At 43.6% G+C, this 26,198-nt stretch overlaps 1 protein-coding gene across 2 annotated transcripts in view; it reads right to left on the reverse strand.

The window, feature by feature from the left end:
• Positions 1 to 519: 519 nt before the first annotated feature.
• GRIN3A (glutamate ionotropic receptor NMDA type subunit 3A) overlaps positions 520 to 26,198 on the reverse strand; it is a 78,678-nt gene continuing 52,999 nt past the window's right edge. The window contains exons 6-9 of one of the 2 annotated variants that reach the window (XM_050943042.1): positions 24,062 to 24,213; positions 7,690 to 7,854; positions 5,463 to 5,536; positions 520 to 1,159 (exon numbers count right to left, since the gene is read on the reverse strand). In XM_050943042.1, the coding sequence (XP_050798999.1) occupies positions 823 to 1,159; positions 5,463 to 5,536; positions 7,690 to 7,854; positions 24,062 to 24,213 (728 nt within the window). In that variant the 3' untranslated portion in view covers positions 520 to 822. The remainder of the gene's footprint in view (positions 1,160 to 5,462; positions 5,537 to 7,689; positions 7,855 to 24,061; positions 24,214 to 26,198) is intronic. The other variant, XM_050943043.1, reaches the window with a different exon arrangement.

Below are 26,198 nucleotides of genomic sequence, written 5' to 3' on the forward strand. Positions count from 1 at the left end.
GCCAAACCTGTGGACATGGCAAGTTGCCCAAAGTCTGGTTCTCTGGACTGCCAGAGGCTTGCCCTGCACAAGCGGCAGCACGACTTTGAGAAGCACTGGTCTACGTCACACAGGCTGTTGTCCCAAAGGGTGTGTGGTCAACCACTATTTAAAAGTTAAGAGAAATCCTGTTTAGATAAAGATTATTTGATGGCACTATCTATTTAGCTGTTGAACGGCTTAAACTTCTCCCCATCTTCAAAATCTAAGAGGCAAATCATTTCAGAGAGGTGCATTCATAATAAATTCCCTTATAATGACAGGTCTGATTCTCTCTTATGCTAAGGTCCCTTGATGCTGCTCTGGTACTCACGGTGCAGCCCCTTAGGACCCTTATTGTAAATGGGCATCAGGTCCTTTGTCACTTACTGCACCCGCACACACACGCACACTCTCTCTCCCCCCCCCCCCAATAAGGGACACGAGCTGCTGACCATTTTAGAATTTTTTTTTAATTAATGCACAGAAAGGGCTAAAAAGTGGAAACTTTTTTGTTTTAGTGCCACGTGAAGGAAACAGGACTGGTGCGGTCTGGGTGCTTGCAGCTCTTCTGGTGTGAGGCTGCCCCTTAGATGTTCACGGCACGAATGAGAGATTCATTCTTTTGAAAGAACCAGAACCCTTCTAGGAACCAGAAATAAGTTTCCTGCTGCTGTTGCAGTGTCCGCTCTGTGGGACGGAGGCTTTATGGAGAACATATTGCTCTTTTTTTATTCCCAGGCCTCTTTTCTGGCTTTACAAAAGTGCATTGCAAAGTGTACAGGGGGCCTGAGGGGTGGTGGCCTAGGGCTCTGCAGTCCTATTTGTCCTCTGATACTCTTCCAGCTCACTTTTTCTCTTCATGGCTAGCTGCAGCTCCTGCTTGATCACTTGAATCTGCTTCTCTAATTCAGCCAGCTCTTGGATCACTGAGGTCCCAGCACTATTCAGGGGATCTGCTTTCCCATTCGTTGTCAGGGGTGCTGGAGTCTCTCCCCTCAGTTGGGGTAGGGGTATGTCTTGGTGCTGTCTGAGGGTCACTTCGTTTTGCCCTTCCTTGCTGCATATGTATTTCCTCCAGTGACAGTTGCCTGGGTTGGCCGTGTTCCACACCGCATGCTGGCTGTTACCCGGGTTGGACCTGCACAAAGAATCGCTCTTTAAAATGAAACCATAACAGTTGCAGAGAAGGCCTTTCCCTGAGGCCTGCCCAACGTTCCCCGACTGTGCAGTATCCACCATTAAACACCTGAGCTGCATTTCTGACCTCACTGACATTTCAATTTATTTCCTGAAAACATGGCTTTACAAAAGGGCTCTGACTCCAAAAAGCTCAGCTGACCTGATTAACCTTTTTTTGATTAACCTTCTGGCTGGCACAAATCATTTTGGCTGAAGAGGAAAAATCTGAACATGCAGTAATTTATATAGCACTTTGCATCTTCAAAGAGCTTAAAAACAATGACTGATAAATGCTCCCCAGGCTGCAGTGAAGTAGATAAATACCATCATGTCCCATTTACAGACACCATTTTATAGATGATGAAGAGGTTCATCTGCCCAAGGCCATAGTGAATGTCAGAGCAATGTCTGGATCTCAAGAAGTCCTGGTGCCCATGCCCCTTCTCAGATCACTAAACCATGTACCATGCCTCTTTGGTGAACTTGATTCCTAAGCTGCTAAGTAGATAAATAAGGAACTTCTTATATGTGGTTCCCACTGGCAGAGAAATCTGCAGTGACACTGCATCCTGGATGCTCATACAGGCGTACAAATGATCAGATGAAGCCAATCTGCCAGACTCTCTAACTGCCTGGAAACCTCTGTGGCCCAGCTACTGGAGAACTTCAGTGATTCAGTCTTGAATGTTTCCATGCTACCAAAGATGCCTCTGTGAGAAAAGCACTAACTTAATTAGCAAATGAAATCTACCCGAGTACTCAAATGACTTGCTATAACAGCAGAGGTGGAAGGGTGAATCATTCTTATTAGGGACGGACCCAACTGAAACCCAAGATCCCTCAAATCCCCAAACACTGGGAGTTTCTTTATCCAAATCCAGATCTGGATCTGACTTTTGCAGCTTGCTCCTAATTCTGATAATGGACTGAACCAAACCCCTGCATCTGAACTCTCCTGGCCATTGAGACATTAGAAATCTGGAGCCAGATTGAAGAGAAGCCCAAATCACCAAACTGCAATCTCAATAAAACCAGAGCCAATGAAAATCAGGAGCATGAAGAAGCAGCGTATGTCACATTGATCTCATATGGGATCAAAGCTGAGGAGGGCTGATGGGGATTGTCTAACTAGCCTGCTTTAAAAAGGAAAACGGGCTATGGATCTGAAATATCAGCTTGAGTGAAAAGCTAGAAGCATTTCCTAAATTTTTCTGTCCTTCTTTTAGTTTGTTAAAACATGTTCAACCCAATGCTCTAGGTGTACATACAAACATTTTACCAACTGCAATGTGATAGTCTGAGTGCAAAAACCTTCGCAAATCCCCCTCTGCCACCATCAGCCATCTCTCCCTCTGCCCAGGGTGAGTTGCATGTGGTGTGACAGGAAGGTCACCAATCTCCGGCTATGAGGAATAAATGAGAAATGGGCCTACTGTGGCGGACATCTCACTGATGGCATTCACCATCCAGCCAGGAACTCTTTGCTGGGAGCTTTGCTTTCCCTCCGCTGGCGCAGTCCTGGATGGGAAAAGAAGTGGTCCCAACCCATTTCAGGCTTTAAACCATAGCGTGACTCCATCACTTCAGATTACACCCAGAAATCAATGGGCAGCTGGTTGGTGCAGGCCATCGTGCGCTCCCTCCTCAGGAACACCCCAGAGGAAGCAGGTAGCCTTGTCCTGCATTCTGGGTGTTTTTAGGAATAGCACTCATGAGTGACTGCCTCGATCTTTCCCACCTCTTACAACCCAACACAAAAAGAGGCTTCACAGGGCTTGCCTGGTGCTGCTCGTGGTGGTGGGGCGTGTGAAGAGGGGATGGAGGCAGTCGCCTGTCATGGGCTCACCCATTTAGAGTTTGAGGTGAGCAGGTGCTGAGAATGAGTGTGAATGTGCAGGTCTGCAGGCAGTGTGTTAAAAAAGTCTTTCTGAACTGATGCCTGAAGAAGATATCAGAGGACCCTTCTCGAGGGAAATAACACAACACGAGTTAATTCCATCACTTTTCCCTTTCTGACCATTTGAAAGATGACAGCCTTCTGGAGGAATAAGGGTGTTCTCATCTAATTAACTGGGGAGCACAGCACTGTCCCTTCCAATATTCTGACTCATTACAGCTGCGTTCCAGGTTACTGGGAGCCTTGAATTTAATTCACCAGGGTCCCACCCACAGTGGAGTTAAAAGCATGATAAGCACAAGTGTTTTTGAACAGGCTTGTTGCTAGCAGGGTTCTAATTAGAGATGGCAAAAGTGCCTTTATGTGAAAAAGCAACTTTTGTGAGGTTTCTCCCCACCCCCCACACACCCTTAATCATTCTGTGTGGGAGTCAGGGTCTTGGCAGTGTGAGAAGCACAAGGTTTATTTTGCACCAGTTGGCTTCTGAAAGCAGCTTGTGCCTCAGAACGTTGTGCTTTTGAATTTATGAAGCTGCCGTGGGGGCAAACTGGGCTTGTTATGGGAGAAGACAAAGGAAGAGTGTGGCCAGTAGAGAGAGATACTAGCTGGCTCTTCCAGGGGAGTCAGGCAGCCTTGCCTGGGGTGGATCACGTAGCCCTGCAAATGATCCTGATCAGATGGTCAGAGTCAATTATCAGACCCCCCCGAGAAGGAGTTGGGGAGTGTTCTGCTCGGAAGGCAAGTACAGCAGGCGAGGAGGCAGCTCCTGTAGTAGACCCAGGAGAGAGTCAAACCCCAGGTAGAAAGTCTGTAGGTACACTGGGAATACGGATCCAGCCTATGGAGTCCCAGAGTGGGGGAAGGACTCCAGGGAGGAAGCCCTGAAGCTCAGGGCAGGAGCTGGGCCTCCAAGGACAAAGTCTGGAGGGTCATTGCTGTACAAGAGGGAAGGGTAACCCAGGAAAAGCAAAGGACCTTTTTGTTCTGTGTTTCCTTTGGGATTATTGTCAGTTTGTTACTAGTGGCCTGCCTGCCTGCCGGGGGGGAGGCCAGATGTGGGGTGTTGTGGAGGCTGACTAGGGTGACCAGACAGCAAATGTGAAAAATCGGGACAAGGGTGGGGTGTAACAGGAGTCTATATAAGAAAAAGACCCAAAAATCAGGACTGTCCCTATAAAATCGGGACATCTGGTCACCTTAAGGCTGACCCTCCCTCATCTGTCAATCAACCAAGAATTTTTTCTTGGTGTCATTTCCATGGCACCAAAATTTAACAAAACCCATGAGTAATTGCTTGGATTGTGGCCACAGAAAGAATCTTTCCCAGATACTACTAATGGAGATTTTCGCTGCAAGTGGCCAGAGTAGTGTCTTGACATCTCTTTGCATCTGTACTCCTCTGTTGTCTAGAAGTATTTCCTAGCAGTTCCACATAAAAAAGATGGTATTGTTATGACCGGTGTCACTAGGTGGTGCTGTTGCATGAAGGATATGTCTATACCACAAATGAAGGTGTGAATGTAACAGGTAGCCATATCCTTGCTAGCTTTAATCGAGCTAGGTGGGTTAAAAAAAACAAAACAAAACAGTAGTGAAGAAATGTTGGCATGGGATAGTCCCATTATTATGAGCCCACTGGGGACTTTAGGTTGCTGCCCAAGGCAGGGTCTGTGTGCTAAATCTTTACTACTCTTGTTAGCTAGATTAAAGTTAGTGCATGTATGCCTGCCCATGCTACAATCACACCTTAATTTGTGATGCAGATGTATCATCATCTTTCCAATTCTTTTTCTTAGTATGTGAGCAAGTGTTTAGTCTTAGGAAGATGTGCTGTCGTGTTGTCTTTGGTTATGCAGTGTTCTGTGTGTACAGCTGCATGTCTCCAGAAGCTGTGTCTAAACAGGAGGAGAGTTTGCTCTTTGAGTTGGTCTCTAATTAGAGTCAATGCCTGAGGTGGAGTTGCTCCCTGTGACCTGGGCTGAGCTGAGATTCCTGGGAGAAGGGATTGTCCTGCATGCTATTTGACCATTTTAGGACTGGTGTATATCTGTGACTAGAACAAGTTACACTTAAGATATACCTTGATTCACAGCTGGCAATGAGCATGGGGGCTGGTATTGGGTTTTGGATTTATGATTGCAGTGTGGATAAAAAATACTAGGAATCTGTATTAAACTAATAAATATCCATTTCCCACTTCTCTTTGGGCATCTAAAGAACTTCAGCCTGTAACAATATCGTTAGCTAATAATCAAAGTACTATTTTTCTGTCTTGATTTATCTTTATCTCTGGGAGACATTTAAGTTCATGGTCAGATATCCAGTTCCAACAGATCTAGTTCCAAAATAAGCCCTTTTTTCTTACCTCTTTTCTACTCGTTTTGTCTTGGGCTGGTGTTTGTCCTCAGTGAATGAACTGTTTAACGCGCGGTGCAATCTCTAGAAGAAGTGAGACAGGGCAGTAATTAAACACAAGAAAATAGAGCCCCTTCCCCCCGGGGGCAGGCAAACAATTGTCTTTGTGTGGACTCCACCTGAATGTAGCTTCTTATTTTGCACATTTCAGGATACAAACACAATGCCCAGCTCCTATTCGTTGTCATAAAGGTCTCCTATTTCTGGAGCAAGAGTGGTTGATTTCCTGATGTACACTGTTTTTAAAGACTGTCTACCAGAAAGTAATGTATCCATTAGATAAGATACCCCAAGGCAGAAAGATAAATATATCTCCCCCACTTTATTACAAGCACCATGCCAAAGGAGGCGAACCCACATTTTATAGATGCATTAAAAGCTTGGGAATCAATATACTGATAAACGAGATGTTTCTTAGAATTCATGCTAGTTTGTAGCATATTAAAATTCAAACTGTCCCAAAGCTCAGGCTTTGGTTCAGGCTTTTTACACAAACTAGTTGTGTATCTTTAAGAAAACAAAAATGCACTGAAGAACAACCACCCTCCCCCTCTTTTTTTCATATTCTAGTATTTATAGATAAACGGTTGCCTTTGCTTAATTTGGACCTTCCAACAATGACTCAGTCCTCAGACAACCAAATGAGGTCTTCCTCGAAATGCTTTCACCTGACTGGTGCTGTATAAGATACAAAGTTCCACAGCCATTCTCCTTTATAACTTGTTCGGTGCTACTGACAAAATTCAACTTGTTGCTGGAGTCGGGCTCTCACTGGACTTCTAGCACTTCACTCTAGGCAAGATCCTCAGCTGGTGTAAGATGATGTAGCTCAGTTAAGGTCAATGGTACTGCATGGTGATACACAAGCTGAGGACCTGATAGAATTGAGAGAGGCAAGCTCTACGTTCCAGCAAATGCTGCCTTCGCTCCAGGGATTTGGAGCGATCAAATTTTTGAATTGCTTCGCTCCGGCTCCAGCTTCAGCTCCAGGCAAAAACCTACTGGTCCATGGTCCAGCTGTCGGCTCCACTCCAAAGCCCTGCTTCGCTCAATTGTATACAGAAATACAGCCCAGGAGTTTCCATGATGGCTCCTATGAACACCTCTAGACTGTGGTAGGACTAGGGATGCCATCTTCCTCTGGCATCTGGAAACATAAGATCCAAACATTCATGGGGGAAAGAAGGGGGAAAATACCCCAAGACTGACCCTGCTCACCTTGGGAAAGGCAGTTTCACAATGCAGCTAGCACAGAAAGCCAACTGCACACTGTTTGGGTTATAAAACAGTAGCAATTGAGAAGCCAAAAGAAGGGGGAGTGTTTCAGTTTACACTATGTACTTCGTGATAGCAAATACTTCAAGTCCCCTCTGATGCTTCTCTCTCTTCACTGTTAAATTAAGCTTGATCTCAAACTCTCATATGTAGTCCCTAGCATCCTTCTAACGCCAACCATCAGTGACCTTCTCTGGACCTCTTCTGTAGCTTCCTGACAGTGGCAGGACCAAATTAAATATGAACTCCAGATAAAACTGTACCATTTTTCCATATCTACTGGTAGTGTTATTGTATAGTTTCCTACATTGTTTTTAGTCCAAACATGTGAGCCTAGATTCTTATATGCACTAACGCCTCTTTACACTACTAAGGGTTCTTAATGTAAATGAAAATAAGGCCTCCCATTTTCAGTGCAGCTGTATACTGAGCAGCGTATGTGGAAGTCTGGACTTCTCTTGCCAATGTGCAGCACCATCATCACTCCTCTGAGCCACCTAGCCCTCTTGGAGGCTACTTTGAAAACTTTACCTGAAGTGCCACAAGTAAATGTCCCCATCCCAGTGTCTACTTCCTCCCCATCGTCATTAAAGAGTGATTGACTGGTCTAAGAAATAACACTGATAATCTTTAATTGGTTCCCCTTGATACTTAATAACAGAAAGGGTGCTAGAGACACTAGACCTGCTCCGACTGAAGTCATTGGTAAAATTTGCACCAATGTCAACTGCAACAGGTTCCTTTAGAACAGCAAAGCTACTAATAATAATCTAGGCCAGAGTCAATGCCCATTGAAGCCAAAGGTAGTCTTTCCATTGACTTCAGTGGCTTTGGATCAGGCTTGTACTGAACAGCTCTGGAAACATTTGATGGATTTACCAGCGAGCCTCTTGAATACGTACCTGGCTTGTATGGAGCCAGTATTTCAGCCTGGATTTCTTTTTGATTCGTGGTAGGACCAGTCTGTGTACTACATGTTCTCCAATGGTGGTGAGAATGGACAAGACAAATCCAACGCATAACATCACAAAGAGTCCGGAGAAGTGGTTAATACCCATTTGCAGAGTCTGTGCAAAATAAAAATAAAATGCCCCCTTAGTGTATTTTAATATACATAGTACACATTGCATTTTCAAATGCGTAAATATCATCTCAGTGAGCATGCATTAGCCAAATCATAACAGGTGCTTAACGGACTGATTCACACTAAGGCCCCTTTATACCACCCTGGCTGCCTTAAGAGTCTTTGCACTGTCAGAGTGGTGAAGAGGGACCGTGGGGTCAATGTGAATCTGCGCCACTAATGCTTTTTCCTGGGACAATTAGATGAGTGGCACATATGAGACACCTATACCAGTGGTAGCTATGCTATAATCTGGAACTACTAGCACTGCTTGGCTGAACATCATTCAAGGATCGAGGGCCAAAGCTTTAGTCAGCAGAGAGTCAAGAGTGATCGTTAGTGGGTTTTTGTTTTTGTTTTTAAAGGCAGTGATAATGATTTTCTAAATGCAAAGGAGGGAAGTATTTAAGGAGAAACTGCAAGTAGATGTCATATTCATGGCAGCCTCAACTCCCTTAATTAACTAAGCTGCATATCCATCCTCATTTCATTGTCATGAAAGTTGATTGCAATTGAGGAAAAGGGGGACAATTTTCTCCTCCACCCTGTAGTTTACAGGAACTGAGTAGAATCACTTGAAATAGTTTGTGAGCTCTCTAGTGGTGCTTGCTGTGTTCTAAGTTTTCAAAACCAAGCTCTGTGTGTGTGTGTGTGTGTGTGTGTGTGTGTGTGTGTGTGTGTGTGTGTGTGTGTTTAGTGGGGAAAAGGGCTAGGCCTTGCATATTTCGTATATTCAGTATTACTTAGTCACGTCTGTATACATGGTAATCTGGACCACGTGGGGCCCGTGTGGTTCCTTCATGTTATAGTCTTCTGTGTAATAGGGAATATTATGTCCGTTCTTTAACCATTGCCCCCAAACCAGCTGAGGAATATTGCCAAGAATAAAAATCAGTGCCCATCCATTAAAAACAGATTCCCCTATGGTTGTAAACAGAAGAACAGAACATACAGGTTAGCTAACTCTGGATTTCTAATAGAGAGGTAGGACTGTGTGTCTTTAATTCACACTCTTTTAGGGATATTATATAACCCTGGAGTGTTAGGCCTTGTCTATACTGGGGTGTTTTGCACTGCAGTGCTATCCCAGCATTGGGATGATCAACATATTTGGAGTTCTCTGCTGAAAGCTACCTACTTGCTCAATGTGCCGCTGGGCAGAATTTCTAGAAACAATGTGACTACTTATGAATCAGAGGTTCCAGGTGCTATAATAGGGAGTAGAAACGATTCTTCTAAAGACAATAATTGCAAAACAGGAAGGCTCATGGAAAAACTTAGCAGCATCTTTGGGAGTAGCTAAAAGGCTATAAGCTAAAAGCTTCACCATCATGGATGCTACCCCTACCCTCTCCTGGGATCCCTGGCCTTTGTCATCATGATCCTGAAAGATGTCCTAACCCGTCCAGAAAGAGGGACCCAGCTGACCTTGCCATCTCTATTGGCTCCAGTTGAATCACAAACCCAACCTGGGATGAAATGGGATTGGACTTTAACAACAGCTCCAGACCATCTCAATTAACCTCTTCTCTTTTCCCCATCTTTGATGCCATCAAAGAGACTGTCAAACAAGGGGGGGCATTCCTTCTAAAAAAACCCCCACTCCACCGCAAGGGAAGGGAACAGGCCGTATGCGAAGTGGGTGTTGGTGTCCATGGCCACATATGAAGTGGTGCAGCAGCCTATAGGCAGTAGAGATCCTTCAATGGCCTGATCCGCTGGCTTTGTGGCTGCTTTAGGCTGCCAAGCAGCCATGTCACACCTGAGAATCTGGGCCAGAATAATAAAACCCTGGCCAACAAAGAGCAAAACCTGTGAATAAATCATAGTCCTAATATCAACCGCCACCAGACAACTGAAGGGTCCAGAATGTTCGTCCTTGATCTTGTTCCATTTCAACACCCTTGAGACTGAAGTGCAGAAAAAATAGACTGGGCCAGATTCACAGCTGGTATAAATCAGCATAGATCCATTGTCTTCAATAGAAAGTGATTGGCAAGACACTCAGTATTGCCAAACATTTTGTCAGCCCTACTGAACTGGGTACAGGCGAAAGAAATCTCAGCAATAGTGTCTCTGATGTATGATTATTTGTTGTTTATGGTTCTTTAAATTGCCTCAAACAAGACATCTTTTTCTATTAGCCAATGAAATGCCAAAGCAAGCATGAAAAATACTTCATCTGGTGTTAAAAAAGAAGATAAACAAAATGAAGCAGCCACCCTGCAAAGGCCACATTTTAGAGATAAATTTCAGGAATAAGTTAAACAGGACAAGTAGGAGGGGGAGGAAATAATTACCACACCATGGCTCAGAGAGTATGAAATGATTCAACGCAATAACAGGTGTGCGAACTATTATAAATTGCTAATTTTCTTAGCTGTTTATACTGCACAATACACAAATCAAGAGAACAGAGATGCAGTGCATCTTATTATATGTTGCTTTCGTTTTACATCACCGCACTTCAGAACGACAAGCTTCACTGCTTACTGTGTATAATGCATACATGTTCAGCTCTGTTTTCAGACAGAACAGACAGAATTGAATAAACTGGTTTTTCTATATCACAGCTGACTTCTGAGCAGGATTGAAATGTACAATGGTTTGTCATAGATCATATACTGCCAGCAGAAATTCCTATATTTTTATTTGTAGCATATTTGTATTGCAGAGGCACCTAGCAGCCACAGTTCTAGACCAGGACCCAGTGTGCTAGGTACTGTACATCCACAGAAGAAAAAGACAGTCTGTGCCTCAAAGCGTTTACAACCTAAGTTCAAGTGGTAGTAGCTGTGTTTTGAGAGCAAGAGGTTCTGAAATCTATCCCTGCTGTGGCCATGAAGTTCTGAGCAACCACAGTGGGCACTCAAGTGATAACTCTGCCCAAAAGGTGGCCATGGAGTTATGATGTTATTCATTACTCTCTCCAAACTGTTTGCTACAAAGTAATGGGAAAAATAGCAGTTAGAAAGGTGTAGAAATGCAAGAATTAGGAAAGTCTGTATCCACCTGTTTATACATCCTTGGAGAGAGAGACGTACTAATCCCTCCCCAGCAATTCCTTGCAAAATGCTAACTTTTTAATGTGTTGTGTGTGTGCACATGTGCATTTTCCTTTCAAAAAGGTGATGGTTTGTGTTTAATAGTTCTGTGCACTCAATGCCACAAGTCACCTGTGAGCAGACAAAAATATCAAGGTAGGGAGAAGAGCTGAGAATCAGCAGCAGTTTAGATATTTCTTTAAGCTTTGCCTGGAAAATCAATAAGTCCTCTGACCTTCCTGCTAAAGGAAGTCATGTTTTGTGTCCTCCTCCCTCCTCCTGGCTGTATTAGATTTGATGGCTAATCTCAGTCTGCTCTCAATGGACCAACCTTGACTGTTTACGAACCTCATGAGTCTTCTTTGCTAGGCTTCCCAGCAGATTTATTACAGAGACAAGGTGTGTGGGGTGATACCTTCTACTGAACCAACGTCTGCTGGTGAGAGACACAAGCTTTTGAGTTTCCACAGAGTTCTTCTTCCAGTCACCTGGTGTGTCTAATATCCTGGGACCAACAGGGCTACAACACTGTATAGCAGCTTTATCACATTCCATGATGATTTGCTGTTGGGGGCTAAACAGCAGCACTAGTGATGTCTTTTTGTAATAACCATAATAAGTAACATCCTTTCTATAGCACCTTCCACCCCAGGACCTTAACGTGTTTGACAAGGATCAGTGGCTTAACTTTCATACCTCTACGAGGTCGGAATCGTTATCCTCCACTGCAGAAGGGGTAAGCTGGGGCACACAGAGGTTAAATGACGTGCCTGTGGCTGCAAGAAGATAGCAATAGAGAAGGCAGATCTTCTGAAGCCTAGTTCTGTCCTTAATCAGTAATGCATCCTTCCTTCACTTCCATGGGGCCTCATGAGTGCTGGTTACTATGTTGCATCAAAGTCACAAAATATACGTTTAGCCCCATTTGTGTAGGTCATCTTTAATTCGGCATGGTAAAGAACAGTAGCCACTGCACTGATCCAGATCCTCAAGGTACAGAGGTGTCCAATTGCTGTTCATTGCAATGGAAGTTGGGCACCTAAATGCCTTTGAGGAATTAGACCTGGGACTTGAAGGGCCAGATCTTCAGCTGGTACAAATCCGAGTAACTCCATTGAAGCCAGCCTGGCCCCAAGTATTTCCTTAGAGAAACAAATGTCTGTCTTGCTCTCAGTAGTTCAACACTGGTTTGGAAAAATACCCATGGACTTTGATAATGATCTCTCTTCTTCCCAGCCAAATCCATAATCCAATCCCTCTCAATAACAGTGCAAGGAACGATAACGAACACTCCATCAGCCCTCACTTTGAAATCCAAGATCACTTCCTTAGCATCACCTGCTGATGAATGAGGTGCAGCATCTTTGCCTGATTCATTAAGTAATGAGCTAAATGAGACCACTTGCTTTTTAGGAAAGGAAAGTCCTTGTTCAGTTTGAACAAGCTGCTTCAAATTCAAATCTGTCATCAATTTTCCAGTGTATTCTTTTGAGCTCTTCCTTGCTTTCCCAGTCAGCATACTTAATCTCATATATGCAGAGCTGGGTGAATAATTGATTTTTTTCCCCCTTAGGTTGGCAGGCAATTTTTGGAAAAAAATTGTTTGGGTTGAATCAAACTGTTGTGATCCAGCTGCATCCTTCAAGCAAAATATTATTGATTTAGAACAAAAGCATTTCAGAGAAAACACATCTTAAAAGCAATAAATCAGAGTACACACATCTCTGGCCCTTTCTCAGGCTTACCATTCCCTGGATCTGGAAAAGCCTGGTTCTTTCTGACTGCTTCACAGAACCTGCCAGGGTTTGTCTACACTGCAATGGAAGACCTGTGGCATGGCTGGCTTAAGTCAGCTGACTTGGGATCATGGGGTTCAGGCTGCAGGGCTAAAAATTGCAAGGAAGATGTGTGGGTTTGGGCTGGAGCCCAGGCTCTGAGACCTGGTGAGTAGAGTGGGTCTCAGAGCCTGAGCTCCAGCCAAGGCCCCCTGTCTACACTGCAATTTTGAGCCCCACAGCCCAAACCTGGCAAGCCTGAGTCAACTGACCTGGGCTCTGACACTTGGTGCCGTGGGCTTTGTATTGTAGTGCAGATATAATCTCGGTGTCAGCCTGTTTTTCAGACAGCTGCTCACCATGGGAGTCCATGTATCTCCCCATAACCCTAACCTGAAGTGACCATCTCTTGAGATCCCAGGGTACAAGAAGTTTCACAACTCAATCTTTGTCCTTCCTTCCACCTAGAGGAATGGTTTGGTGACATTGACACCTGTCTAGGAATAGAAGGACTGAGATAACTAACTTACTGTACATGGGCCACCAAACAGACTGTAGAGAGAAATACCCTTCAGTCACTCCTGAGCTTGAGTTGAACCGGTTTCCTAGAGAAGGAAGTCTCTAAAGCCCATTACTGTGCTGTTGAGATATCCACACCCCTTCTTCAATGGCACAGGCAATAATTACTCTATGTAAAAATACAGCCAGTGCAAACTTTGTCCAATAAACCAGGATGAGATTTTGGATAATCAAATCGAGGTAAATTTAAGAAGGGAAATCAAGTCCAGCGTCCAATTAAATAAACGAGAGAACCTCCCAAGAAATTATTCAAATGCAAGGAAGCCGTGCAACTAACAAGAGATTCACACAGAGAAAACACTTGCTATCCAATGCCAAGTCCCTCAAATACCCTAATCCTAAAAGAATGCCACGGGAAAGAGAGAGAACAAACCGACCTCTCAATGGAGTATAAACTAGCCCCTTGTCTGCAGTAGGGTTTCTATTGCTGGCCCCATCGCTGAATGGTACTGGTGGTTGCAATGCTGAGATGTTTGAGGGCAAAAGTGTAGCATAAACAAGGGCAATGAGTCTTGCTGCAATGGTTAGAGCCAGAAATAACACACATTTTCCAGGCTCGGTCATATAGCTCGACAAATTCTGCTGAGCCCTGATCATTATGAATCTTTCCATCCTAGTCTTTGTTCTACCCTCGCCAAAGACTTGATTTTTTTCAGTATAGAAACATTCATTCAAGGCTAGAATTGCTGCCTATGCCAATTTGGACCTGAGACTACTCAGATACTAGGCTCACTTGCTTTTCCCATGATTTAGAGATAATGAAGAATATCCTACGGATAGGGACACTTACTGGTAAGTGTATTGGGCAATGTAAGTTAATTAAGTCATTCATAGGAGCCTCTACAAGGCAGGTCTTCCAAGAATGATTTTCTGGAGCTAGCCAGCATTGACCGACATGATAACATAACCCCTGGAAGGAGCTGATGAGCAGAATCCCCTAGGAGGCTAACTGAGGTGAAAAGATATCCAAGAGAGCTGGCTGTATTTTAAAGAAGCCTTATTGAGGGTGCCAGATCAACACATCCTGATACGCAGAAAGAATAGCAAATATGGCAGGTGACCAGCTTGGCTTAACAGAGAAACCTTCGGTGAACTTAAACTCAAAAAGGAAGCTTACAAGAAGTGAAAACAAGGACAGATGACTAGGGAGGAGTATAAAAATATTGCTCGAGCATGCAGGGGTGTAATCAGGTAGGCCAAAGCACAATTGGAGTTGCAGTAGCAAGGGATATGAAGGGTAACAAGAAGATTTTCTACAAGTGTGTTAGCAACAAGAAGGTGGTCAGGAAAAGTGTGGGACCCTTACTGAATGAGGGAGGCAACCTAGCGACTCAATGCTTTTTTTGACTCAATCTTCACAGATAAGTCAGCTCCCAGACTGCTGCACTGTGCAGCACAGTATGGGGAGGAGGTGAGCAGCCCTCAGTGGGGAAAGAACAGGTTAAGGACTATTTAAAAAGCTGGACATGCATAAGTCCATGGGTCCGGATCTAATGCATCCGAGGGTGCTGAGGGAGTTGGCTGATGTGATTGCAGAGCCATTGGCCATTATCTTTGAAAACTCGTGGCAATCGGGGGAGGTCCCAGACAACAGGAAAAAGGCAAATATAGTGCCCATCTTTAAAAAGGGGAAGAAGAAGAAGAATCCGGGGAGCTACAGACCAGTCAGCCTCACCTCAGTCCCTGGAAAAATCTTGAAGCAGGTTCTCAAGGAATCCATTTTGAAGCACTTGGAGGAGACGAAGGTGACCAGAAACAGTCAACATGGATTCATAAAGGGCAAGTCATGGCTGACCAACCTGATAGCCTTCTATGATGAGATAACTGGCTCTGTGGATGAGGGGAAAGCAGTGGATGTGATATATCTTGATTTTAGCAAAGCTTTAAATATGGCCTTCCACTGTATTCTTGCCAGCAAGTAAAAGTAGTATGAATTGTGTGAATGGACTATAAAGTGGATAGAAAGCTGGCTAGATTGTCAGGCTCAATGGGTAGTGATCAATGGCTCGATGGCTGGTTGGCAGCCGGCATTAACCGGAGTGCCCCAGGGGTCGGTGCTGGGGCCAGTTTTGTTCAACATCTTCATTAATGATCTGGATGATGGGATGGATTGCACCCTCAGGAAGTTTGCAGATGACACTAAGCTGGTGGGAGGGGTAGATAAACTGGAGGGTAGGGATAGGGTCCAGAGTGACCTAGACAAATTGGAGGATTGGGCCAAAAGAAATCTGATGAGGTTCAACGAGGACAAGTGCAGAATCCTGAACTTAGGATGGAAGAATCCCATGTCCTGCTACAGGCTGGGCACCAACTGGCTAAGCAGCAGTTCTGCAGAAAAGGACCTGGGGATTACAGTAGAGGAGAAGCTGGATATGAGTCAACAGTGTGCCCTTGTTGCCAAGAAGGCTAACGACATATTGGGCTGCATTAGTAGGAGCTTTGCTAGTAGATCGAGGGAAGTGTTTATTCCCCTCTATGTGGCACTGGTGAGGCCACATCTGGAGTACTGCATCCAGTTTTGGGTCCCCCACTACAAAAAGGATGTGGAGAAATTGGACAGAGTCCAATGGAGGGCAACGAAAATGATTAGGAGGCTGGGGCATATGACTTATTAGGTGAGGCTGAGGGAACTGGGAGTATTTAGTCTGCAGAAGAGTGAGCAGGGATTTGATAGCAGCCTTCAACTACCTGAAAGGAGGTTCCAAAGAGGATGGAGCTTGCCTGTTCTCAGTGGTGGCAGATGACAGAACAAAGAGCAATGATCTCAAGTTGCAGTGTGGGAGGTCTAGGTTGGATATTAGGAAACACTATTTCACTAGGAGGGTGGTGAAGCGCTGGAATGGGGGCTACTAGGGAGGTGGTGGAATCTCCATCCTTAGAAGTTTTTAAGGTCAGGCTTGACAAAGCCCTGGCTGGGATGATTTAGTTGGTGATGGTCCTTCTTTGAGCAGGGGATTGGACTAGATGACCTCCTGAGGTCCCTTCCATCTCTAATCTTCTATGATTCTTCTTTGTGAAACCATAAATCACCCTCCATCTGCTGGAGACTGGGCCCAGATTTGCTCAAACGTTTTGGCATTTTTGGTGAATTTCTCCAGGAATGTAGTCTGAGTTTTGAATTCGTCATCACAACCCAAACCAAGCAGACAGGACCGGCTCTAGACACCAGCAAACCAAGCACGTGCTTGGGCCAGCACAATTCCAGGGGCGGCATTCTGGGTGGGTTTTTTAATGTTTGTTTGATTTTTTTGCTTTGGCAGTTGCACTCTCAGAGGTTTGGTTTTTTTTGTTTTTGTTTTGCTTGGGCTGGCAAAAAACCTAGAGCTGGCCCTGCAGGCAGATGTCACAGGGTCTCACCTTTGATTGCAAAGGTGTTTCACAGCTCTATTAATAAAGCATTGTGCTGGGAAAAATATTTAAGACATGAATTTTACATGTATATTTATGTCATATCAGCATTCAGGTTAAAAAATATTACATCTATGGAGAATGAGGGAGTTATCTGCATTTTTTTAAATGAACATCTTATGCATCTCAGTTTATCCATTTGCAGTCAGACAGGATAATAGCAAAAAGTTTACTAAAGGATGCTGGTGAGGAGGAAAACAAACAGCAAATGCAACAGTGGCAAAGATAAAATACAGCTGGAGAATAGGTAAGGTCCTGGAGGAAACAATGGTCACGTTGCGATTTTTATTTTTATGTGCATTGCCATGGTACCTAGGAGTCCCAACCACGGAACAAGATCCCATTGTTCTGGGGGCTTTACAAACAGAACGAAGATACAGTCTCTGCCCCAAAGAGCTTCAATCTAACTGGGGAATGCTCCAGCCTGGCTCCAGCATGGCTAGCAAGGTCTAGTCTTCCCAGGCCCCAAAACAGGGTCAAAGGGGATACTAAAACCACAAAGATCCTGCTCTAGGAAGGAAGTGGGTTGAGTGGTTAGTGGTGGCTGGAGAGGAGTCTCTGACACAGAGACAGAGAAAGCTGCAGGGATCTGTCACTCCATGCCTAGAAGTAGGAAGGTCTGGCCTCAGTGGAGCTTATCCAACACTGGCAAGGAGAGAATAAAGTGGAGGAAGGAGCCAGACAGATAGGCCTTTTGCTGTTTTCTCCCTTCTCTCCGCTTGCTATGTACTTTGGGTGACTGACTAATGCTTGGTTGTGAAGAAGTGATGTCTGAGTCCCTTTAACCAGCTCATTGGTTAAGTCACAAGCCCCTGGAGGCAAACTGTTGGGTTAGTGCTGTTGGGAGCTGGGAATGGGAGGCCACTGAGAGTCCCCTGCAAGCGGCTTTGTTTTTTGCTGCCCCAAGCATGGCTGGGCATGCGGATTCGGTGGCGTTTCTGCAGGTGATCTGCCGGTCCCGCGCCTTCGGCGTACTCACTGCCGAAATGCCAACGAAACCGCGGGACCAGTGGACCTCCCGCAAGTGTGCCGCCAAATGCTGCCTGACTGCCGCCCTCACAGCGACCGGCAGGGTGCCCCCTGCGGCTTGCTGCCTCAGTCATGTGCTTGCTGCGCTGGTGCCTGGAGCTGCCCCTGAGGGGAAGTGTCACCTGGAGGGTGCGCTCAAGAGCGACTAAAAGGGGTCTAAAGTGCAGCTCCCCCTGGAATTGTGACGGGTTTGAAGATTCGCAGAAAGGGGAAACACAGGTTGCGAACACAGTCAAACTGTGAAATGCTCTTTTGAGAGAATTTTTGCAGACTTTTCTCCCTACTCTTCCCTTATCTCTTCTCATATCCATATTCTTAGCAGGCCATTGGGAATCTTTGACTGCTTTGATAATGCCACCATTTCTACCTGCCTCAGACAGATATGGTCTGAGCTGCTACCACAGGACCCAATGATCCTGACCCAGGTCTCTTAGAATCACACAGGACTGGGCTAAAACTACATAAAGTGCTTGATTGCAAACTCATGAATACTATTTCTTTCAGTGGGCTTTGGATCAGTCACAATGTTACTGCAGTGTTTACAGTGGATGGATGTGCAGGAGCACTTCTCTTTTTAGTTTTGTGTGTTTTTAAACTGATTATAATCAGAAAAATGACAAGAATTACATGGTTTCAGTATTTAGTCTCTCAATATCTGTGGATCTTAGGTTGCTATTTTATCCATTCCAGGTCAATAAATTGTTTGCTTTCCTTCCTGATTCATCCCTCATTAACTGAGTACAAGTAGCACCTAAAAAGCATGTATGCAATGTTTCTTTAACAAATGTCTGTGGAACCTTTTTAATGTTAGAGACACTAGATGTCTCTATTGAGGTAATTATGTGCTGTAGTTCTTAATGTCTTGGTCGATCCATGCATGTTTACAGGAGACAAGAGAAAAGACCTACATGACCCCTGTTAACTGACACCTTCCCACCCTTAAAAAAAATAAGACATCAAATAAATGATTTTAAATTAATCCAGAAAATAACAAGACTTGAGAGCATCTTCTCCGCAGCTTGCCTGGGCAGGTCCTATCTATCTTTCCCTCTTCTAATCTATTCACTGTCAGATTTATGGTGGCACAGCCAAAAGTCCTGAGATTTTAGAGACAATCTTCAGGACCTGAGAAATCCACCCCTAAACAAGAGCCTCTTGTCAAAAGTAGAAAGAAACTCCAGCCATAACACTGCTCTACAACCAAAATGCTTCTGAAATAAATGTAGTCCAACTTTACTAATTCTAGGTCACTGAGAACGAAAATGATGCTTAAAATTGTTGATTGGCTCTAGTTTTCAAGATATGCTATTGGGTCAGTATATATGACCCTTGACAGGGGATAAGTGAGTTATAAAGGGAAGGGATCTCAATTTAAACCAGAAATGACTAAAATACATCTTTGACTGGATCTATGAATAAATCTATGACTGGGTTTGGACAGTGCTTGCTTTTGAGGCAAAACAATGAATGATGCAATCTGAAGCTAGTATTGTGTCATACATGATATGAATTGCGTCATGTTATTCCTAGAAGTCATGGATGATGCAATCATAACGCAGCTTACATCACTCTGCTGAACAAATTGCCCTATATCAGCTCTAGAAATCATACAATGTCATGCTCTCTTATTTGTCAGTGTTTGATTTTGCCAATGGGCACATTTCTGTTTAGCCAAAGTGAGCAGAGATGCCTCGTACTTGTGTGAACAGTGCAGATAACTTCTGTTATGTTTGTGGTGAAGTGACTTTTGCATCACAAAAGCACAGTATAACCACTATGGTTAAGAGAGCCTATCACCTTTCTTTTGGCTGCAAAATTGGAGATCAGGACAAGAGGTGGGCCCCACACATATGCTGCAACACTTGTGCAACAAATCTTCGCCAGTGGTTGAACAGGAAAAGGAAATCTATGCCTTTTGCAGTGCCAATTATTTGGAGAGAGCCAGCAGATCATACCAGCAATTGTTATTTCTGCATGGTGCCCCCAGTTGGGAAAGGTGTGTCAAAGAAGAAAAAGTGGACTGTGCATTATCCAAACATTCCATCAGCTATACACCCAGTACCCCACGGAGAAGGACTACCGGTTCCTGATGCACCAGAATCATTCTCACTTGAGTCAGACGAGGAAGAGGAAGAGGATGAAACTTCTGGTCCTGAACCATCAATGTCACAGGACCCACATTTTCTCCCATCCTCCTTCTCTGAACCACACCTCATAACACAAAGTGAACTGAATGACCTTGTCAGGGATTTGGAACTACCCAAGAGTAAGGCAGAGCTGTTGGGCTCCAGACTACAGCCGTGGAATCTCCTGGCAGGCTATCAGGGCAAATGGAGCCCATCAATGCTTGCAGACTATTGCTGGACAGTGACAAGAGATGCTCCATTTAATGAATACAAGAGACAAGCCAAGAAGCGCCGAGTAGACACTGAATAGGACTAAACTATGTACATAATAGTTTTTTTGCCTTTTGTTTCATAATAAATTTAATTTATATAACCCTTTTACTGATTTTTAATGTGTTCCATAAACAGGACAGGTGAAATATGATCATGTAAAGCAACCATAAACACATGAAAAGACCTAGGTTTACAATTTATGATTAAAACTCTACTATCTACACAATATACATAGACATAAAATGTAAAAACTTAAATATTTTAGAAATGTAGCCAATCAGTTGTTTTAATTGTCATATTTGAATTCAGCACATCAAAATACATAATAAATAGCACATTTTATCTCTGAAGCAGACGACTTCTCAAAAATTGTAGACCAGTGTAATTGCAGAACTGACTAATGTTGGGGATGCCTAAAATCTGGATCTGAATTCTAGCTCTAGCCAAAAGTCTGATTCAGAAATTCAGTTGGCTCAATGAGACGCTGATGCTACAGTTAAGGTTCCTTATATCTCCACTCTCGCTCTAGACCCTACACACGCAAATAAAATGCTCTAGATATGGTGTGGTGCAGATCTTACAGCTTTGGGTCTCAGGTGGTTTCTGCTTTTGTCTGTACTCATCTAATATATTCATCCAAAAATTGTCTGGATCACTAACAACTTTGGGAGGCTGCTTTTTTGTTTTTTGGATGGGTGTGAAATGCTGTGATGGGTTGACTTGTAGAGGAGAAAACGTGGAGCAACGTGTCCCACTCCTGAGATCTCTTCTGCCTGACACTAAAGAATAGGTTATGTGGCTGTACAAATGTTGTTTCAAAAATCAAAGTTAATATAGCTCTAGACTGGATTAATTTCTCCAGAGGCTCCTGACAACCAGATATGTCTCTTGCCCACTAGAACCCTACTTCTCAGTATGATGGTGAGTCCCTCGCCCACCTACATCACTGAAGGTTTCAAAATGAACGAGGGGGTTTAATGACGACTAGACATCTGTCAGTCAGTCTGTGAGAGCTGCATTGCCATCAGAATGCCAGGGGACACTGATTCTATTCAATTCACTTTCATGAAGAGAGTCGGTTATGGTCCATGTAGTGCAAAGTCTGAACAGCCCCCTGGGGCTGCATGTCAATGCATCTGTGTGGGTGAAAGTGGAAAGAAGGAGGGAAAATTCCATGTTCAGCAGTTCCAGTGTATTTTTAACAGCAGAGATGAGAGTTGTGATCCATATGGCACATTGCCAGCTGGTGGACCCTATAGGTCTTGTGACAAAATGGCCAACGTTCATATGGTGGGTTCTGTGCTTTTTTTGGGAGGGGGGCAGAGGGACCCTAAAACACCCCTGCTTTTGGGCACCAAAGGCCCCACTAGTGGCCCGAGAAGGTGGTAGAGGAGGGAAGTGGGAGAGGGGTTTGGGTTTGCTCCTCGCGCTGAGTCCCAGCCCCTCACAACCCCTGCAGGTTTCTTACCCTCTTCCCCCTTGGGAGGGGTTATCCTCAGTCCTTAGACACTGGGGGAAGAGAGTCTCCCTTACTTTGATTCTCTAGTCTTTCAGATCTCACACCACGCCTCCAAGCTCCAGTCTTCTTTTCTTTTTTCCTCTGACTGCCTGAAGCAGGGGGGTTTTATTAGGTTCCTGACAGGGCATTAATTGACTACTGGTGCTCCAATTAACCTGTAGCAACCCTTCCTAGTCTACAGGGAACCACAACTTAATTAGCCTAGGGCTTATATATTTCCCCTCTACCACTGCTCCCTGGCCCTCCCGTATCAGTCTCCAGTTGGAAATAGGTGAGAGAGATGGAGGCAGACAGAGGTTAGGGGTTGTGTGAATCAGACACTGAAGTCATTCAGTTCATCTGTTTTATTGTCAATGTAACTCAGGGAGTGGCAAAAGAGCATTTCACTGAAAGTTGAGATTCCCTGCTCCGTGGGGAGTTCTATACTCAGGCTTCTGGGTATATGTTAAGAAACCCCCATTGCTAACAACCACAGAACTACAGTCCTGTATGATTAAATTCCATGGTCAGAAACGCTAAAATTCAGTTTAATGAAGCTCCCTTACTATGGTCCCGTGCTCCATGCAGTTCTATACTGGGGCTGAAAACAAACATTGCCCTACTTCCATGGCAAAGCTTCCAAAGGACTCTTCAAAAAGAGACTTGTCAAATGTATTTGAGACTTGGCTGCCCTCTTTAAAATGTAAAAGCTTAACAAGCCAATTTAACATTTCATAGGGAAGCACTCAAAAGTCAAGTTTGACCCTGGCAGACAAGGGTTTTCAATTTTAAGCAACTTGTGCTAATTAACTGCCATTGCCTATTGGCAGTCTTGCTCTGGTTTAATTCAAGAAACTTGTTTTCAAATGTAAAATAACAGGAGGTCACAGAACGAACAGGCTGTCAAGAGCAGATATACTGCATTAAAAACCTGGCCTTTCCCCAAGAACATTTCCCTTTGGATATTAATATAGTTTCCAGATAAACTGGATCAGAAATTGCCTGGACTAAGCTTCTCCCCTCCCTCCCTCTGAAATTTATTTTCCTGGAATTTTGCTGAACATTAGAGACACAAAATTCTAAGTTTTTATTGAGGGAATTAAAAAAGTGTTAATTAGGTTCGTGTTGACATTAATGAAAATACTAAACACTCATGCAAGCTGCAAAATGTAGGTACGGATTCAGATCTACAGGCCACTAAAGTTCGAGGATATTTGTTTGAGTTTTTTTCTTTGGGCCAGTCTCTAGAACATGCTATTAACAGTTAGTGATGGATAAACCTCTAATAGCTTTAGTGGTTCAGTTAGATCAAGGAATTTAGATGCTCATCTGAATCTTTTGGGCCTAGGCAGAACTGGGGAAATGGAAATCCTACAAAATCAGGCTCTTGTGTGGAATTTTCTGGTCACTCTTCCAGATACCCATGTAACACTGAGGGCTGGGGTAGGGTTGGGCTGAATCAGCTGAGGAAGGGACAGTGGATCCATGATTGTGTACTTCATATGAACGGGAATAGATAGTTTGTGTCAGGGTACAGCACTTTGGAACAAAATGTACGTAACATCATAATTTCTAAGCTACAAGCTCTTTCTAGGTTCCTCAAGACTTTTTGATTTCTTTAATTCACTTTTTAATCTTTTAACCCTTAGAATCTCCCAAGAAGACTACCTCTCTTCTCATTCATATTAGATATCTTTTTATTCTTAAATGGACCGTAATCTCAGCTGCTCTAAAAATTGTCTTAGATCCGTTGATTTCAGTAGAGTCACACCAGATTACTCCAGTTGAGGATTAGCCTTTGTTATACTTTTAGTTTTACTAAGTTATTAAATATGCACGACTTTGTTTGTACAATGAAAGCTTAAAGCCCCCTATTTTTAGGTTCTAAAGTTCCAATCCGCAAATAAGAAACTGTAATTAGCTGAAATCTTTGTTATCCTTGTAGCAGAAAGTACCCTGTGAGTTATACAGTAGGCACAGTTATTTTAATAGACTAGCTGAGATTCCCCTAGTCTGTTCTTTTTCCTGTGATATTCCTGCTGTCAGCTACTTCAGAGAGTGACCTATGTGAAACTAAAACTAGTCACTGTACTACTACACGAAACTGATTCCTCTTAACAACGTGTACCTGCATCTACAAAATCTGCCCAAATCTGCTGTTCTAACCATATGCTGCAACATTACACATTGTATTCTGCTCTAACATACGTACAGAACCTACGTGATGCAAGCTTCATCATCCAATACAACCAGGCAATCTTACTCTTGTTATCTCTGTGTTCTGTTCTCTACCACACCGGTGCATAGCTCATTGAGCTACCACTTCAAGTCTAAGACTGTAATCTCTTCCAGTCAGAGACTTTTGTCAGCGCAACCCCCAGACGCTGTCATTTCTATGACCACTAAACGGATTGCTTACCTCAGTGACAGCAAAACTTCTTTTCCCACATGGTACTACCTTGTACCACTTGTCATGCAGCACATCCATGAAGCCATGGGACTTGTATTGGCTTATCAGCTCAGATATATTTGACGTCAGTGGAGAATTTGGGGGAAGGCCAATGCCGTATCCTAGGAGAAAATACAAATACAAGGTTTTTTAGTTTGGTTGGTTTTGGTTGTCTGTGAGTAGTTGGTATCAACACATCCTCTTCAGGTATGTGTGTTGCACACCTAGATGTGGTGCTTTGCCCCAGGATCCAAAAACCAGGTCCAAAGCTGTGTATTGGCTCATCTATAGTGTGAAGGGGCCCAAACCGAAATGAGATTTCACAATGCAAAACAGCATCATGCAAACAGCATTTGTGCACACAAAATTACTCATGCAAATGACTAGGCCTGCAAAAATGAATGTGCACAATTAGAAGCCAAAGAAGTTCATCACAGTGATATTGCAACATGCATGTGAATGTTTTCTGAATGCCTTCATTCAAACACGGCCTCTTCTATGTATTTGCTATGGGCCTCAGTCTCATTTATACCGCTAGGGGCGGCACATCGGGCTCTTCGGCAGCAGGTCCCTTCGGAGGGAAGGACCAGCTGCCAAAGTGTCGCTAAAGAAGAAAGCGGCTTGGTGTAACTGCTGCTGATAGAGATCACGGCTTTTTTTTTTTCTTCCCCTGCCGTTTGGGGTGGCAAAATCCCTGGAGCCCGCCCTGCCTCTTTACAACACTCTGGCAATGTAAAAGGGCCTTCAAGTGGGGATAAATTCCAAACTGGGCTGGCACGATATTTACCAAAGGTGGTCTTTTACCAGGTAAAATCATTGTTTTGACCATCCTGGGAAAAAATAGTTAGTCCCAGTTTAAGGCATTTTCTATTTTAAAAACTGTTTTGTTAATGCACATCACATTATACTTAGTTTTAGTTCTATATTCAGATTGTGGTTACATAAGGCAATATATTCATTGATCGATTGTACAAATAAAACTGCAGTGGGCATAACGCTAATATATAGAATTATAATATTGAACTTCGGAACGTCTGCATATGTTTTTGGTTTGGTATTTTCTCAAGGAAGTTATACATGTCTTGACTCAAATTTCAGTTTCCGCGCTCACAGAAACAAAATTCAAAAAAACATTAAATTATATGAAAATGACAGTAATGCAGAGCTGTAGTCTTGAAGCATTAAGCAATCAGACACATGTGAGAGTTGCAGACTGGATCATTGTGTCATAAAGCATTCTGTAGCAGAAGACCAATTTTGATGGAGTGGCTAGACTGAGACTATTCCTCAGTTTTGAATGGATGTATCTGAAGTTTGAAAAGATTTGTTCTGTGCTTGCTGAGCTTGATAGACACTGGTGCAACTATTTTTCCTGCTTTAAGCCAGTATTTCCCACTGCCCCTTCCGATGCTAGTTTTTCCACAGGAAATTGCCATCCCTGACTTCAACTACTTTGAAGCCACTTCACACTGCCAGAGCAGCACAAGGTGACCATAGTGTAAATTGGAATCTAGCCCTATATTTCTTGATTAGAAGGTGCATATTACAGCTGCAGATGTGTATTTGGACTCTGCAATGGAGAATCATGTAGTATTTACTGAATTATTTAAAAAATGTCCTGAGATATTGTGAGATTTTATTGCAGTAAGATTGTATTGCTGTACCTCACAATAGCTCAATATCCAGTTGGCCTGATTCTTATTCACATTGACCAAGGCAGTGTCTACACCCACAGCTGGGAGCTGGGATTCCCAGCTCAGGTAGACATATAGATGCTAGCTCTGCTCAAACTAATGCTTGTGTATATCAACCCAAACTGGGAATTACACCTCCCAGCTCCAATGTAGACATATCCTAAAATTCTTTTATGCTACTCTAACAGTGTAAAGAGACTTTAAACAGGCACCCATGTATTTTATATCCACCTGAATAAATGTCCTTTTACACTTCCAGAGTACTGTAAAAAATCCTTGGTGCAAATGAGAAACAGACTCAATAATTCTAATTACCAAATGCCACATTTTAGAAAAAAAAATCGTTTTTTTTATTTTTAAAGTACTCTAATTTGTGCACATGAAGCATGCAACTGTGCACATTAAACAAGTAA

Source organism: Gopherus flavomarginatus, chromosome 3 (genome assembly GCF_025201925.1).
Source record: "Gopherus flavomarginatus isolate rGopFla2 chromosome 3, rGopFla2.mat.asm, whole genome shotgun sequence".
Classification (NCBI taxonomy): domain Eukaryota; kingdom Metazoa; phylum Chordata; order Testudines; family Testudinidae; genus Gopherus; species Gopherus flavomarginatus.